Source organism: Macrobrachium nipponense, chromosome 33 (assembly GCF_015104395.2).
Source record: "Macrobrachium nipponense isolate FS-2020 chromosome 33, ASM1510439v2, whole genome shotgun sequence".
NCBI lineage: Eukaryota > Metazoa > Arthropoda > Malacostraca > Decapoda > Palaemonidae > Macrobrachium > Macrobrachium nipponense.
The window spans coordinates 49,824,973-49,843,760 of NC_087219.1; the positions used below are offsets into that span (position 1 = coordinate 49,824,973).

The 18,788-nt window shown below is 41.7% G+C and overlaps 1 protein-coding gene across 2 annotated transcripts in view; it reads left to right on the top strand.

Moving 5' to 3' along the window:
* Positions 1-18,788, top strand: part of LOC135203163 (transmembrane protein 192-like) — a 98,125-nt gene that overhangs the window by 39,701 nt on the left and 39,636 nt on the right. For both annotated transcript variants that reach the window (XM_064232850.1, XM_064232851.1), the window contains exons 4-5: positions 15,981-16,095; positions 18,167-18,331. In XM_064232850.1, the coding sequence (XP_064088920.1) occupies positions 15,981-16,095; positions 18,167-18,331 (280 nt within the window). The remainder of the gene's footprint in view (positions 1-15,980; positions 16,096-18,166; positions 18,332-18,788) is intronic.

Here is an 18,788-nt window from a genome sequence, read left to right on the forward strand (position 1 = left end):
ACCTCTGTGACCGAAATTGCGGTTTTATACATTCAACTTCCCTGCCAGATATATACTTAGCTATAGACTCCGTCGTCTCCGACAGAATTTCAAATTTCGCGGCACACGCTACAGGTAGGTCAGGTGATCTACCGCCCTGCCCTGGGTGGCAGGACTAGGAACCATCCCCGTTTTCTAATCAGAATTCTTCTGTCGCCCGGACCATCAACACTTGTTGTTGGTTCCTCTCGATTGGTTTTTCTTTTTCACCGGCAATTGATCTTCTTGACCGACTTTTGGTGACGTATCTGGATGTTGGATTGGCATACGCTTTTGTGACTGTTTTGTGGACTTGATTTTGGAATTTTTCGTTTAATAATGTCTGACTCTGGTATGGTTGTGAGACGTTTTGTGTGAATGTAGGCTGTAAGGTGAGGTTGCCGAAAGCTTCGGTAGACCCTCACACGGTATGCAAGAGGTGCAGGGAGTATGAATGTTCTTTTACTAATACTTGTAAGGAATGTGAGAACTTGAGTGAGAACGAATGGAAGAATCTAACTAATTATTTAAAAAAGTTAGTTAAAGAGAAAGAGTGAGGAAGGCTTCTCATAGAAGTTTAAGTTAGTTCTAGATCTGAACTAATTCCAAGCTTGGGATCTTCCCCAAGGGTAAGTATTGCTACTTCTCCTTCCATTTGCAGCAACCCCTTCTCCTATTGCAGAACCTGTAGATCCAGCAAAAGAACTTGCGGATCTAAAAGCAGCCTTCAAGTTGATGGAAAACAAAATGGCTGCCATACAAGGTAAGGCTAGTGATTTTTCAGTGGACAGTGATATGAGTGTCCCCAGTGTAGTGGAGGGGGCATCTGGTCGGCTCAGCAACGCTCCTAGGTCTAGACCTCTTCCAAGCTCACATGCCCAGAGGAGAAGGATGTCGAAAGCCGAAAGGAGGTTGTGGAGAATCCCCACCGATCAGGTGTCCCTTCGGAAAGGCGGTTTCTGTGACACCCCAGACTGCCAAGGACCGCTATTGTAAAAGCGTCCTACGTGAGTGTTTCTCGTCGTCGGGATCTTCATCACCGAGACGTGATTGGAGAGATTCAGATCGATCTCGGCCTCTCAAGAGGAGTTGGAAGGCTCCGAATATTGACTCGAGCCCTGAAAACTTCCCTGAGGAGTCTCCATCGGGAGTGAAGAAGGCAAGAAGAGCCATTCTTTCAACTAGAGTGAGAAGGAGGCAGGAGGTGGAGGCTATGGACTCCTCCCCTCCTCCTTCCCCTCCTCCCGAAGAGGATAAAGAGGAGGCTACAAAGAGGTCATGATGGCGATGCAGGAACAGATTTCGTCGTTTGTAGGAGTCCTGTCAAAGGAGCCTCCTAGAAGGAACGACACTTCCCTTCCTATTAAAAGATCCTCCTACTCGAGGTGAGGTTTCCGGTACGAACCTGGATGAAACGATCAGACGTCTGGCACCGGCCAGGAGTGAGGAGTCACCCAGGAGGCAGGAGCCAAGAGCCAGGAGTGAGGAGTCAACCAGGAGGCAGGAGCCCAGAGCCAGGAGTGTAGAGGCATCCAGGCAAGAGGCGGAGGAGCCAGGAGGCAAGAGCCAGGAGGCAAGAGGCAGGAGCAAGGAGGCCAAGGAGGAGGGGCAGGAGCCAAGAGGCAGGAGTCAGAGGCCAGGGGAGGAGTCCAGGAGTCCGAGTCAGGAGGCAGGAGTCCGGAGTCAGGAGGCAGGATCCAGGAGTCAGGAGGCAGGAGTCAGGAGCCAGGAGGCAGGAGGCAAGAGTCAAGAGCCAGGAGGCAAGAGTCGGGGACTCGTTCCTGGAGGTTATGACTCTTCTCCAAATAGGAGCTCCTCTCCTTCAGAACATAGGAGGTCTTGGAAGGACTCTCCCTCCAAACGTGAACTTTCTCCTTCGTCTGATCGAGGGTTAGACGAGTTGTCTTGATGACGAACCTCCTGCTAATGAGGACTTTCTAGTTATAAAGTCTTAGCCTCATTACTACTTCAAGAGTTTGGAGATTCTCTTAGTCCGGCGGTCCTCCTTCTTCCTCGTTCGCTCTTCTTTTCGAGCTCAGCTACGGCAAAATCGTCGGCCTTTTTAAAAATGAAGCCTGCGATATCTATGAAGAAGGCACTCCATTCTTTAGATTCTTGGATGGACAAGAAGAAGGAGTTAGGAAAGACGGTATTCTGCATGCTCCTTCCAGATTGCACGGGAAGAGAGGTATTTGGTATGGGACAGGAGAGACTATGGGTCTTTCTCTACCTGCCTCTGCAGATGCCGACTTTTCCAATTTAGTGGAGGCCTCTAGACGTCACTCCTTAGGATCGGTCAGAGCGACGTGGAGCACTTCAGAGTTGAACCACTTTCTAAAGGGACTTTTTGTCACTTTAGAGGTGTTCATTTTCTGGATTGGTCACTCGGAGTTCTGGCCAACAAATCTAAGGATCCGAGTTTCTGAAAAAACCCAGAAATTCTCCATAGCGCCTGTCCTGCATGGACAACGGCAGTACAGGACGGTTCGGGTGAAGTGGCTTCCCTTTTTGGTGCTGGTCTCCTGAAAAAGAGATCAGTTTATGGATCCCTATTATCGAAAGGGGTTTCTCCGAGCCAGAGGACTGCCTTACTGTTCGCCCCTCTATCAGATCATCTGTTTCCTTCTCAGTTAGTGAAGGATATATCTCGCTCGCTAACTGAGAAGGCGACACAAGACCTACTAACGCAAACGTCCAAGAAAGGACGCCCTGTAGTGTCGACGGTTAAGAAGGAATCTCGTCCTCCTCAGCAGCCCTTTCGTGGAGGTGCAGCGGCTCGTCCCTGCCAGAAAGAAGAGCTCTGCAAAAGAGAGGAAGGTCTTCATTTAGGCCCTTCAAGAAATCAAAGTGACTTGTTGCTCCTCCAAGCACCAGTGGGCGCCAGACTCCTGAACTTTGCAGGAGTATGGCAAAAGGGGAGCCGACCCTTGTCAGTGTCGGTCCTGAAGAAGGGATATGTAATCCCCTTCGACGACAGCCCGCCCCTAACATCTACGCCTCGGGAACTGTCAGCGAGGTACAGAGACCCGTTAATGAGAAAGACTCTCCTTCAAATGGTGGAGCAAATGTGGGGAAAAAGAGGCCATCGAACTTGTGCAGGATCCACACTCCCCGGGATTTTTACAATCGCCTTTTTCTAGTACCAAAGGCATCGGGGGGGTGGAGGCCAGTTCTGGACGTAAGCGCTCCTAAATCGCTTTCGTACAGAAAAGAAAAAGAATTTTCGCATTGGAAAACGGTCCGCCTCTGTAATGTCGGCTCTTCGTCCAGGAGATTGGATGGTCTCTCTGGACCTGCAAGACGCATATTTCCACGTTCCCATTCACCATTTGTCAAAGAAATATCTTCGCTTTGTAATAGGAGACAAGATCTTTCAGTTCAGGGCTCTGTGCTTCGGTCTGTCTACAGCCCCACAATTATTCACCAACCTGATGGCGAATGTAGCAAGATGGCTTCACCTAGAGGGGTATAAACATCTCCCTCTACTTGGACGACTGGCTGATCAGGCCAAGTCGAAGATTCAGTGCTTGGAGGACTTAGAAGTAACAAGGAACATGATAGATTCGCTAGGGTTGCTCGTCAACCTCGAGAAGTCACAACTGATCCCCAGTCCAGAAACTTGGTCTATCTGGGGATTCAGATGGATTCTCGGGGTTTTCGGGTATATCCTTCGCGAGAAAGAATACGCTCGAGGTTTGTCGAGAATCTCGAGCTTCTTAGAAAGAAAGACCAGCTCAGCGAGGGATTACCTGAGCCTTTTAGGGACCCTGTCCTCATTGGAAAAGTTCTTCTCGCTAGGGAGAACTTCACCTTCGCCCTCTTCAGTTTTTCCTCAAAGAGGTGTGGAGTTGGAAGACGGGTCAACTCTCGGACATCTTCCAACTTCCACAAGATGTAAAAGATCATCTGAAGTGGTGGATCCCTCCACTTCAAAAGAACGAAGGCTTATCGCTTGCTCTGCAGAACCCAAGACCAAGTGTTATTTTTACCGACGCTTCGTTCGGATGGGGGATGGGGAGCGACGCTAGGAGCAAGGGAGGTGTCAGGCACCTGGACAAAGGAACAGGTGTCCTGGCACATCAATTGCAAGGAACTTGTGGCCATACACCTAGCCTTAAAGTTCTTCGAAGAGATAGTCAGAGACGAGGGTGGTGGGATGATACAGATAAACTCGGACAACACCACGGCTCTGGCTTACATACGCAAGCAAGGAGGCACGCACTCTTTCTCCCTCTATCAGTTGACAAGAAACCTGTTAAACCTGGACGGAAGAAAGAGGCATATCTCTCCTCACAAGGTTTGTTCAAGGGATCAAGAATGTGAGAGCGGACAGACTGAGCAGGAGAAATCAGGTCCTTCCCACAGAATGGACTCTACACGAAGAAGTGTGTCGAAGTCTTTGGTCCCTGTGGGGGAGACCTCACATAGACCTGTTTGCGACGTTCCTCTCCAAAAGAATAGAGATCTTTTGCTCTCTAGTGGAAGATCCGAGAGCCTTCGCAATAGACGCGTTTCTCATGGATTGGTCGGGTGTGGACGCATACGCCTTTCCCCCGTTCCCAAAATCCTGGGGGAAGTGCTCAGGAAGTTCGTAGCTTCGAAGAGCACGAAGTTGACACTCATAGCCCCATTTTGGCCAGCCCAGGAATGGTTCACGGAGGTACTGGAGTGGATAGTGGACTTCCCCAGATCGCTTCCAAACAGACACGATCTACTCAGACAACCCCACTTCGAGAGGTTTCATCACAACCTCCCAGGTCTCGCTCTGACTGCCTTTCGACTATCGAAAGACTTGTCAGAGCGAGAGGCTTTTCTCGCAAGGCTGCGGGCTCTATCGCTAGAGCCCGCAGAGCTTCGACGAGAAGAGTATACCAGTCAAAGTGGGAAGTCTTTAGGAGGTGGTGTAAGGGTCAGAAGCTGTCCTCCTCCAGTACCTCTATAGTGAATATTGCCGATTTCCTCCTCTTTCTGAGAGAGGAATCACACCTATCTGTCTCGACAATAAAAGGATACAGAAGCATGCTGTCTTCAGTATTCAGGAATCGAGGCCTGGACATTGCTAACGACAAAGATCTACACGATCTAATTAGATCTTTTGAGACTTCGAAAGCAGCTACTCCTAGAACACCTAGTTGGAATCTAGACGTGGTCCTGAAATTCCTTTCATCGGATAAATTCGAGCCTTTACATCTGGCGTCCTTCCGCGACGTCACTAGGAAATGCTTGTTCCTGGTGGCTCTCGCTACAGCCAATGAGGACGAGCGAATTACACGCTCTGGATTCCACGGTGGGGTTCAAAGGAGATGCTGCCATCTGTTCTTTCCAGACAATGTTTCTGGCAAAGAACGAAAACCCGTCAAAACCTTGGCCAGAAGTTTTGAGGTAAAAGGCCTATCTAACCTGGTAGGCAGAGAGATAGAGAGATCTCTCTGTCCAGTGAGAGCTCTTAAATACTATTTAGAGAGGAAGAGACAGATGGGAGCTTGTCAACAAGGTCTTTGGTGTGCGGTGAAGAACCCCAAAAGACTCATGTCCAAGAACGCCTTGGCTTTCTTTGTGAGAAGCGTTATTACGGACGCTCACAAGAACTGCTCTTGGAGGAATCCTTCGGTCTTCTAAAGGTCAAGACTCATGAAGTGAGGGCAGTAGCAACGTCCTTGGCGTTCCAAAAGAATATGTCTCTAAAGAATATCATTGAGACTACATATTGGAGGTGCAATTCAGTGTTTGCATCTCATTATCTGAAGGATGTGGAGAGTGACCTATGAGAAGTGCTTCTCGCTAGTCCTTTTGTATCAGCAGATACAGTACTGGGTCTTGGAGCAAAGACTGATCCTTAATTTTGTGTTTTTATCGTACATAAACCCTCTTGTCAGATATGTGCTTGGTTTTCTATTAGCAAGCTCACTACTGTCGCACGGGAGCAGAGTGTCATTGCTGGTAGGGGATCAAGGGTATGTATGACTAGTAGGGGAGTACAAAATTTTTTTTGTATATTTTGTAATGAGTGTAATTATGTTTCGAGTTTTTGGTTGTTTGTAAGGAGTTCGGGGATAACTCCTTACAATCTTAGAACTAACATGGATGTTAGGATCAGGTGATCGGGATCGGTTTTGTGCTCCTTGAACAAGGTGTATTGTCATGTTAGTGGAATAGCACCCAATGACAAAGGCCTTTAGGCTCTGCCGAGTAAGTGGATAAGACCCCATTGGCAGACCCACAAGAACTCTTAGCCATAGATCAATATCTCGCTGAGGCTCTTGAGGCTAAGCAGACTCCAAGGCAGTAGCCGCGAAGTCTTCAGCCTAATAAGGTAGGAACCAAGGTTTGGTTTATTAATACCTACAACATATGTTGTTTACCTGTCTATTTCAGTTGTTAGCTGTCTCTTACCCACCACCAATGGGTGCTAATCAGCTAAGTATATATCTGGCAGGGAAGTTGAATGTATAAAAATGATATTGTCATGTTACAATAAAGTTTTATACATACTTACCTGACAGATATATACGATTAATGGCCCACCCAGCCTCCCCGCAGGAGACAGGTGGAGAGAGAAGAATTCTGATTAGAAAACGGGATGGTTCCTAGTCCTGCCACCCAGGGCAGGGCGGTAGATCACCTGACCTACCTGTAGCGTGTGCCGCGAAATTTGAAATTCTGTCGGAGACGACGGAGTCTATAGCTAAGTATATATCTGTCAGGTAAGTATGTATAAAACTTTATTGTAACATGACAATATCATATTTCCTTCTGTTTCTTAGAGAAAAGTCGCATCTCTCTGTACCGACTATTAAGGGGTACAGGAGTATGCTGTCAGCAGTCTTTAGAAACAAGGGATTAGATCTAACGAATGATAAGGATTTGCACGACCTCATTCGTTCCTTCGAAACATCAAAGTCACTTGAACCTATGGTTCCAAGCTGGAACTTAGATGTGGTTCTTAAATTTCTATCCTCCGAAGAATTCGAACCACTACACACTGCTTCTTTTCGTAATATCACTAGAAAGTGTTTGTTTCTGATGTCTCTTGCAACGGCAAAAAGGGTCAGTGAGTTGCACGCCCTTGAATCACGAGTTGGCTTCAAAGGAGACTCTGCAATTTGTTCATTTCAGTCTCTCTTTCTTGCCAAAAACGAAAACCCTTCGAATCCCTGGCCCAGGAGCTTCGAGGTAAAAGGACTTTCTAGTTTGGTGGGCAGAGAGGCAGAAAGATCCTTTGCCCAGTTAGAGCTCTAAAATTTTATCTGGACAGGAAGAAGCAGTTGGGGGTTCGCAAAAAGGTCTTTGGTGCTCAGTAAAAGACCCCAAGAGAGCAATGTCCAAGAACGCCTTAGCCTTCTTTGTTAGAAGTGTTATTATGGAAGCTCATAAGAATTGTCCAGATGATTCTTTTAATCTTTTAAGAGTGAGAGCCCACGAAGTTAGGGCAATCGCAATCTCTGTGGCGTTCCAAAGAAATATGTCACTCAAAAACATTTTGGACGCAACTTATTGGAGATGCAACTCTGTGTTTGCATCTCATTATTTAAAAGACGTGCGAGTTAACGTATGAGAATAAATGTTTTTCTTTAGGTCCGTTTGTGTCAGCACAGACGGTTCTGGGTAAAGGAGAGAGCACCGATCCTTAAATTGTGTACGTAACCCTCTTGTCGGATGTGTTCTCGTGTTTCCTGTGCATGGGAGTGTCAGTTGTCGCACTAGCGGCCTTCACTTCGCTTCATTTGGAAATCGAGTGACAGCTGACTATTAGAGGGGGGGTACAAAATTTTTATTTTTGCATGTATGAGTTTCGAGTTTGTGTGTTTGCTAAGAGTTTGGGGATAACTCTTGGCAATCTTAGAACTAACACGGGTTAGGATCGGGTGATCGGGATCGGTTGTGTGCTCCTTAAATAAAGGCGTGTTGTCATATAAGCGGATGTGCTCCCATTGACAAACGCCAGTTAGGTTCTGTCGAGTAAGTGGAGGAGACCCCATCGACAGATCCACAAGAACTCTTGGCCACAGATCACTATCTCGCTAAGGCTCTTGAGATGAAGCAGACTCCTGGGCAGTAGCCACGAAGTCTTCCATCTAATAAGGTAGGAACTAAGGTTTATTTATACCTACAACATATGTTGTTTACCTGTCTAGTCAGTTAGTTAGCTGTCTCTTGCCCTCCACCAAAGGGTGTCAATCAGCTATGTATATATCTGACAGGTAAGTTGAATGTATGAAAATGATATTGTTATGATACAATAAAGTTTCATACATACTTACCTGGCAGATATATACAATTGAAGACCCACCCAGCCTCCCCGCAGGAGACAGGTGAGAGAATCTGATTAGAAAACGGGAATAGTTCCTAGTCCTGCCACCCAGAGCAGGGCGGTAGATCACCTGACCTACCTGTAGCGAGTGCCGCGAAATTTGAATTTCTGTCGGGGACGACGGAGTCGATAGCTATGTATATATCTGCCAGGTAAGTATGTATGAAACTTTATTGTATCATAACAATAATATCATTTTTCAGGACTCTCCACAGGACATTCCTTTACAGAAATTTTTACAAAGGATTCGGAGTTAGCGGAGAGACATACCCAAATTTTTTCTTCGATCCCTCTTTCCTCTTCATCGATTTCTCTGAGAATCGGGAAGATTATATACTCGGATTCCTGGGTGACTTTCGGTCATTTTAAAGGGTTTTCCCCTATTAGCAAAGTGCTAATAATAGTTTTTGTCAAGTAAAGGAACGTTTTCCCCATTGTCAAGATACTAAACGTTTTGTCATTTAAGTGGGGGACCCCTCATAAATGGGGTAGTTCTCATTGACATAGATTTTAACGTTTTTATCGTTTAAGCGGATAAACTCATTAACAAATTTCGGAAGAGCTCTCATTCATTTTCAGAGGCTCATCCGGGGAGTAGGAAAAAGACTTGTAGACTAGATCCCAGGGAAGTCTTATGTCCAATATCATAAGAACATTGAACGGTCCTTTTCGATCCTCGGTTCTCTCTTGATGATCTCTATTCGAATATTACTCCTTTTCTTGGCAAAGAGTCTTGGAAAAGAGTCAAGGAGTTCTTTTAAAAAGTCTCATTCATTAGAACGTGGACAGTCTTTTTCCTTTCTTTCTCTCTTCCTCGTCGAGGAAAGATGTAGTAGAGAATTCGATGTTCAAATTACTACAATACTTACGTAGTTTATCTTGCGTCATTTTCCTAACGCATGGGTCAAGTCATATACGCATATCGTATTTACCTCTGCGGAATAGAAGCCGAAAGAACTGTTGTTCTAATGTATTTATTTGACACTCCCTTCAACCTTCCAAGAGTTTTCGGAGTAAGAATAACTATTCAGGTATTGTTACGACAACACCAACTCAGATTCTGTATTTAGCGAATTTTGTTTCGTTTAAATATGCCTGCTTGAGAGTTTTCCTTTTGCTCGATAATTTCATACCTATCCCTTCGTAAAAGGAGTAGCTGGCAACTCAGGCAGATAGTGCGAGACGATGAACAAGGCTGCTGTTACTGTGATCTACGCAGTACCGGCTAGCTCGGTGTCATTGCGCGGTTTGGTTGCGTCTCTCTGCCCTACAATCATGGATTTTAGCCTCGGGTTGAGGAAATTTCTAGTAATCATGAATGAACATGCCTTCCGTTTACTTAGAAATTTCAACAAGATATCTCTTATACTTGTTCGGTGCGGGTTTACCGCACGGTAACAGAATTCTGTACGAATCTACCGCGGCATAGCACTATAATAATGCTCTCCTGCTTATGCAAAGCACAGCCTTATTTAGGGAAGGAAGCAGGCTGAGTGAGGGAATGGATGAGTTTGCTGGGGACCATTTCCTCGCTGGAGAAGCTTGTTTTTCCCTGAATAAACAGCAATTCAGACCTCTACATTTTTCCTCACGAAGAAATTGGAATAACATCAAAGATCTTGTAATAATTCTAATTTTCTCTCAACGCCTTGAGGATCACCTCGGGTGATAGCGAGAGGGTGCCAGACATCCGAACAGAGGAACAGATGTTCTGGCACATTGTCTGAAAGAATTGGAAGCCAAATTGGTCGCTCTCCAGTTCCTCGAAGGATGAGTTTGGATCGAGTGGCCCAAATCATCTCTGATAATTTCTCAGCTCTCTCATAGCTCAAGAAGAGAGAATTAGTTATGGGCTTGGGCACGGAACGTAACGATCCTCAAGAGGTTCGTTAAACTAGTGCACGTCCACCGTGCGGGTCTTCTCGTCGAAGCAACAACTACTGACGTCTCAGTAATCCTCACTTAGAAGTATGTCGAAAGTGAGGAGAGACTGAGGGCGTCCTTTCATTAAGTTTTTCGTAATATTGAAGACGAAGGAGCTTCCTCTTAAGTTGTTCCCTTATTCATGATCCTAGAGGATTAGCTTTATGGTCGCCACATGTTGGCCTCTAAGAGGTTTGGATTCACAGAGGTCAGGTAATTCAGAGAATTGTCCAAAGACCCTTCCCGAAGAGAATCGGTGTAATCTAACATCGTCACTTAGTGAAGTATCTAATATCTCTCCTCTCGGAGTCTGAAGGCGTTCAGACTATCGAGAAGCGATAAGATCTTCAAGATTATGGCAGTCTCTTGTTGGCCAAGGCAAAGCAGTGCTGCCTATTTTCAGTGTTCAATCGGTGCGAGCCGTTTCTGGAGATAGTGAAGGGAAATGACTGTTCCTCCAACTCGACCTCTGTGAATTTCTTTATGGTTCTATCTTTCAGTATGAAGTATGAGATAAGATAGAAGTCCTAACTATTGTAGAACATGTAAATATGTTGTTGACGGCCTCTAGGCTCAGAGATTCGGTTCTGTCAAACAACAAAGCTTCACGATCTTTGAGGTCTGGGAGATCTTGAAATTCTCTGGATCGCAGGTTCCGCATGGAACTTAGACGTAGTCTGAGTTTCTGATGCCAAAAGCATTTCGAACCTATCCTTTCTGCGAACTTAATACACGTGACCAGAAAGGCTAACATTCTAACCGCTCTAGCCACGGCAAAGAGGGTTAGTGAGCTTTTAGCCATCATCAGAGGTTTTAGCTTTAAAGGACATAATGCGGTCTGTCCTCTAAGCCTTCCGTTCTTGATAAGAACGAAAACCTGTCTAACCCTTGACCCGAAGGCTTGGAGACCAAGGGTATGGCACAAATTATTGGGCAAGGGCATTAGAGAGTCCTGTGCCCTGTCGGGTCTCTCAAGTTTTATCTTGATAAAACTATAGAAAGTCGAGGTCAACGGACAATCTGCGGTGTTCCGTAAAAGACCAGACTAGTTCATGTCCAAGAACACCCTGGCATTATAGTCAAGGAGTTCTTTTAAGAAGTCTCATTCGTTATGTTTGCATAAAGATTGAGATTTTTTCTTAATATGAATGCTCAAGAGGTGAGGGCGCGGCCTCGGAAGCATTTCAACAGAGCATGACACTCAGTAACATCCTGAGTGCCACGCTTTAGCGAAGCAACTCTGTGTTCGCTTCACACTACCGACGGGATGTGAAGACGACATTTGAGATCTGTAAGTCGCTAGGACCATACATATCCGTAGATATATTATTAGGGGCAGCAAGCAACACGAATCCTATCCTATAGAAAAGGGATAGGTGTGCTTTTAACTTTGAAGGGTTGGTCGCTTGAGGCGCGTTCCTTTTCTTTAGCCTAGAAGTTATGGAACTAACTTTGATAGGTTAGGTCAGGTGGTGGTTTTTAGCTTCGTTGCCCTCAGAAGTATGGTCATATGGTCTAGTCACATTGTGGTCACGCCCGTTGACAGATCATCTAGAGCGCACCAGCATTACAGGTCTCTACCTCGCTGGCAACTCTAGTAACGCAGAAGCAGACTTTGGTGACAGTAATCACGAAGTCGGCTATGCTAACAAGTGAGGAACCAAGATGTATATCATCGACTTAATTTAGTTTCCCAAAAATCCTATTCTGTCTCTTCCCACCATCCGAAGGTGGGATTCAGCTATATATATATCTGTCAGGTAAGTTTCATGAACAAAATGTTATTGTTATAATACAATTAAGTTTGTTCATACTTACCTGGCAGATATATATAATTAAAGTGCCCACCCACCTCCCCTCAGGAGACAGTGGCACTGATAAAATAAATAGAAAATGGGAATAGTTCCTGATATCCGCCTCCCAGCGGCGGGAATGGGTACTACCACCTGGCCGCCCACTGCGTGTGCCGCGAATTTTGAAATTCTGTCGGACTTCGGAGAATACAGCTATATATATATCTGCCAGGTAAGTATGAACAAACTTAATTGTATTATAACAATAACATTTTTAAATATTTTTCAATTGGTCCGTGTGTCTAAGATATACTAGTTAGAAACTGAAGAATTTCATACCTAACATCAGTCTGGCAAAAGAAGATGTTGCCATAAAAAAATGTCATTGTTAGATACTTTAATTTTGTTTAACTTACCTTGGACTAAAAGATCACTTGCAGGTAGGCTCGACCATTATTTTGTACAATATGTGTTATCAGTGTTATTTTTATTTTTTAATTTTGTTATTTCTGTTTTGCATTTATTGTATTTCATATCCTGTTGAGTGACTTGAGTTTCATCAGAGAACTGAGGAGCATGATGGCCATAACAAACAGTTTAGAAGATTAAGTTGAGAAAAAAAGTTATTAAAAGCTATCGAAAATGACATATTCTTTTGAAAATATGTTGGTTTTACAAATTCAGTAAAAACCATTTTTCATTTTTTTTTTTCCCATCATGACTAACGTTACTTTTGTCCAATGGCTCTCCAGTTGCACCAACTTGTTAGGCTTTAAAAGATAAAGACTTTACCGCCCAAACTACCAGAAAATTATGGTGATAGGTTTCAAGTAGGCCAAGTGTAGAACAGGAAAGGTCTTGATATTGTTTCTTAAAAAATAATGTGATAGATGTAAGTGACCTTAACATTGATGTGTGATTCACATTTCTAAGTCCACTTATTAAACTAGATACTGTTGCATAAAACTTTACTGAAAAGTGAACACCAGAATTTCAAAGAATGCTTGAAAACAAATTTTAATAAGGGTTGTTGTTATGAACCGAGAGAGGTCTGCTCCAAGTTCGTTATTATGATAAACAAAAAGAATTCAACACCAACAGTTGAAACTGGGGATACGAATATAGAAAGATACACAAACACAACAAAGGTTTACATATTTACAAACTTACTTACAAAGATAAATGCAGAATGGTATCTCCTATTTACATAAAAATAGGCAAAATCTTATAATGTGTGAACTGGGGAAACAGTGGGGTAATGAAAGTACTTGCTGGCCAGTTTTGCAACTCAAAGCGATGGCTTCACAAAAGAACCGTAAATGCAGACGACTTCTTGACTCTGTATTGCAGAAAATAATGTCTATTCCTGATACCCGAAGGGCAGGAACTTCTCAAAACCTCTCGCAGAACGTTTCTTCTCTGAAGTCTTGCTCAACGTTGAAATAACTCGGTTGTCCACTCTTGACGACGACTTGACCAGAATTCGACCAATTCTCGGGTGCCTTTTCCTCTCTGATCCTTCGTATGTTCCTTCTTCTCTTATCTCTCTCGGATGATCTCTGATCTCTACTGCTGACCTCTCACTGATCAGATCTGTGACTTACTGATGATCTGCTTCCTCCTACTTCGTCAGTCGTATTTATACGGTGACCTGGGGGCGGGGCCTACGGCGAACGTCACAGACTCCCGAGATTACGGGAACGATTTTGAAGTTTCTTGACAGTATTGCATCAGAAATTGCAGCGTTCCTCACGTCACATTGGGGCCTGTCAAGTTCCACAACACTCCTGCCGATTCTAGAACCATCATGAGAACAGGCTCCTGCAACAACATGCGTGAACGCCTCCTCGCTGCAGAACTTCTCAAAGATGCGTTTTCCTTTCCTTTAACTCGTAATTCTTTGCTATGAAGCAGTTACCATGACAGTTGTATATATTATTTTTTTATGTTAAACCTTTATAAGTTAAAGGTATGTTCATTTCTATATGTAGTACAGTACATGCTTCCAGTTTCTCTGAACATTATAGAGTACTGAAAAGTTATGACATTGTAAGAAAGCATGTACTGCAGGATTCAATTTGGTAGATAAAAATTTAAGAAAAATTATGGTCATCAAAGTCATCTGAGTCTTATTTGTAGAAGTATTATTGAATATGTATGCAGTTGCACTTCTTGTGGCTAGATGCATTCCACTCAATGTCAATAATAATGCTGCATTGTGTAGTAGTGATATTTACTGGTATAATAAGAATGCAAATAAATCCAAGTTAAGCTTGTCATTGTACTTCTTTCCACATTCACTCCATGGAAATGAACTTTCCACATTCACTCCATGGAAATTAAAATTGTCAGCTTATGGTGCTGTATACTACAATTTAGTGACTATTATTCCCTGTGTTATCAAGCTCCATTTGCTTCTGTTTTTTCAGACCTAATTTGTTTTCAGTAACCCTTTGATACTGCAATGGCGTAATGATGTCATGTAAATTTCACTCCCTGAGATACACTTCATAATACATCACCCTTAGATAAAAAATTACTCACAATGTGTTTTCAAAGAGAATTGTCTTCAAAACAGAATAAGTATCATAAAAATTTGTGCTTATTTTGCTTATATTCTTTTATGTCCAGTAACTGACATAACTAGCAGTGTTATACAGTCACTTCCAGTTTTTTTTTTTTTTTTTTTTTTTTTACTGATGGAGCATTTCTAAGAAATTCCCATCATTTGTGAAGGAGACAGAGATTGTCACATGGAGAAGGGGAAGTCTATAACATCCATTACTTCTGAAAGGAGAGGCTTCTTTTCAGCAATGTGAGAGGGGACCTAAGTTGTTTCTGCAAACACTGTTGTGCAATTCTGTCGAGACAGTTTCAAGTAACATGGGATTTTCTGCCTTTGGCTTGAATTGATGGTTGTTTCATAAGTCATTTTGGTAAGGTTCTCTTGTCATTTCTGTGTATTTTTTTTTATTCTTCCAGAACCATTTGTACATGGCAGAGCTCTTTCTAAGTTACCCATATTAACACTCTGGCACCGCATGGAAATCTTACTTTACAAGATGCCAGCCCTTTGGTTATGTTTGTCATAGACTAATGGCTTATCTGTAACAACAGTCTGCCTTGGGTATGTTAATTGTAAAGTGCATAGGAGTGCAAAACCTAACTTGAAAATTATGAGGGTGGTGCAGGAGCTAGCTCACAAACGTCTGATGACTCTGGCTACTTATCCAACATTTTTCATCCAGGTGAGAAGCCCCTTGCTACTTCCAGACCCATGGCGATGCAAGGTTTACGTTAGAAAGAGGAAGCTCAGTTTGCTTCTGCTATAAATATTAAATTGAACTCATTTCATCATTAAATGAAGTTGCATTCAGTTTTTTGGTAACTGGACATCTCATTAAAAAGGAAATTTATGATAATTTTGCGTTATATTTATGAAAGATAAAGAAATTTTATGGATCACCCAGTATCTCAAAGGGTTAAGGAGAGGTCTGTTACTTATACATTTTTCTGCATCGGTTTTGTTTGGGCCTTGGGTATGCAAAGGCTGTAGGTTGCCTTTTCCATCACCCTTTGCTCTTGAAAAATGAAAGAAAAAGGGAAATATATAGCTTAAGCAAAGTTGTACTGATGAATATTCAAAGTGAAAAAACGGATGACACTGATGTGCTGATGATTGCAGTAAAGAGGATTTAATTAGCAATGGGTTATGTATAGTATAATGTACTTGGTTTTAATATGCATCTATTATCATAAACAGCACAGTCACCAATGAAATTTTATCCCCAGTTGAATTCTTGGAGACAAGGGTTGGATTTCTGAGAAAATTGAGTTGGTGTATGTCAGTAAGAAAATTTCTCAAGGATAACCATTTGATATTGATGGTAGCTAAAGACCTAGTATTTATTGTAATTATTGTGATTTTTTTCCAGATCATCACATGGTATGTGAAGGCAGAGCACAAAAATTCTCGCATTCTTGGTTATCATGATTTCTACAATGCTACTCGTCATCTCCACAGAATTACATTTTATATCCTTAGTGGAGGTGAGACAACTTTAAAATATTATAGTAAAATTATATGTACCAACTTATTTGGCACTATCCTTATAACTGACTCATTTTATACATTCAACTTCCCTGCCAGATATATACTTAGCTATAGACTTCGTCGTCTCGCTAAGTATATATCTGTCAGGTAAGTATGTATAAAACTTTATTGTAACATGACAATATCATATTTATTAACTTGTTCATGATTCATGATGCCATCTTCAATGCAAGTGTTTTTCAGTTTAGTATTAAAGATTTTAAAATAAAGTTTTATTATATAGATCTGTAGTATATGTAATTGTGTATTTCTTGTTCAGTTTGTTATTTTTTAACAGTAAGCAGTTCCAAGGTAATACCACACACCCTATGCTGCTCACATAGACGATAATAAAGATTCCTTACTGTGTCTGCTCAGCCCCACTTGCACTACTTGTAGCTAACCAGATTTTGAAGCTTAGTCTTGTACCAGTCATAAATTTTAATGAGCAACTTTATAAGAATAAACCCTGTTAAAGGGATATGTTCAAAGGAAAAAATAAGTCGGTAGTCACTATTAGTATTTAGTATATACGTACACATGTCCATTAACTACTGATTGTTAAAATATTCTCAGTTTTTGTATGATAACTAACAAAATTTCCATAAATGATTATGCTACAGATCAGCTCCAGGTAGGTAGACTATATGTCAAAATTAACATCTAGGGATATTGGAAATGATGACAAGGTTGTGGTTATTGCATGTCATTGGGATTGTTATGAAAATAATTTTGCATTTGAGAATTTGAATTTAGGATAAATGTTAAGACAACTTTGAAATTAAAATTCCACCTAGGTTTGAGTGCTTATTTGTTTTTTGTTTTTATTGGTATTATAATTCATAGTATAGACCCATTATAATTGAGCAGGAAGAATTGTATTAGGTGATGCCAAGTGAGTCAGATTTCTTTTACAGGTAGTACATGTATCTGGTATATTTTATACAAAAGTTTCAGATATTCCAAGGACAGAGTTTCCCCCTAGTGTTTTCTCTTGTATGATTTTCTGCAGCAAGGCAGCATGCGGGATGAAGTTATTCATCAAAGAAAAAAGTACCTATATGTAATAATAATGATGATTTTCATTAGAGAAATATTTTTCCAGTATTTTAGTGAACTTTTACTATGAAAATTTGTGTTTGATCTATGCAGTTCTTGAGCTTTGTTGGACCTTTTGAGAATCTTTGCTTCAAATGGTAGTTTAGGGTAGTATTGGTTGGAAAATCTTCTGTTTAGTTGTTCCTTGTTCTTTATCTTAGTTATTGGCATTAAGTCTACTACTTTAGGACTTTAAGAACTTTTTCTCATGATATGTGTACAAGTTATACCCTTATAACAGGCCTCTCTTTCTCGTATCTCTTGTTGCAGACACCACAGAGTCGTTTTCAGTCTCGGTTTCCAGAGATTTTAACCTTTTGGGCCCTCCTTGCCATGTATTTCTTTACATGGTAAGGGATTTTTATTATTAAGTAATCTGTCTAAAATGCTGTCTTAAATGATTTGTCTTTATTGCTAATAAAGTTTAGACTTGATTAAATTACAGCATTTTCTGAATCTCATAATTAGGTCAACAGATAATGATGGAGATTCTTCCAAACCTTCTGTAATTGATTAGTTTTCAAAGCTTGACATTTGTGGCAGTTGTATTTTTACTTTCACACTATAATGTTGAACTATTAGTGTTACTTTACATTCTGCACTCACAGGGATCCATGTGTCAAACAAGTGACCTGTTCTATAGAGTAAAAATTACATGTTTGTACATAATGTTCCTTATGATATGATGAAATCCATGTTCCAACACTGCTTGGTATGTCTTAATTTGTTACTAATATTATGTTCATTACTCCATGTATTCTACCATTTAATGGTTATAATGGAATTTAGGAACTGTATAATCACTAATAGTACATTATCTACAGTTGATTGCAACTCTAGCTGTTGTATTGGTTTCTTCATTTTCACTGACATGGTTTTGATTATATAATTTTTAGCATTGACTATTTTAATCTTCTTGTATCTTTTCAGGGAATGTATTTCTGATAATACTGGGAAGCCTTGTGAAAGATTACTGTGTCGATGAAAGTACAGCACGTTGCAGTTTAAATGTATCCCTGTCTTCTGTTAATTATCAGCAGATATTCTTCATTTTAGAAGTGATTCTTGCCATCCCATTTGTTATCAAACACATTGGTAAGCACCATTTTTAGATTTACTACACTAGATATAGCTCATGAAAGATTTTGCCTGGAACTTACTATAAAGTAGTTTAGGAAGACCACTGAGTCTGTTTTGTGACTATAGGGATCACTTGAAGGAACTAACCACAGCAAGCTAGGAAAAGCACACTGCAAAGTTTTATCCCCTATGATGGTCATGAATACTGTACTTATTTAGAAGAATTATAAACTTAATTTTGATTGTTCATTGGAAGATTATCAATGGTAGTCATTTGTGGTTAGAAAGATAATAATTAACGAAGTATTGAAGATAATAATTAACGAAGTATTGAGCGTGGATCATAAAGGCAGGATTACCGAAAGAGAACAAGTCTAGGGTTGAATGGTCATTTTTAGTTTTCTGTAAAAGAAAACTATTGAGTTGGCTTTGTCTGTCCATCCGCTCTCAGATATTAAAAACTACTGATGCT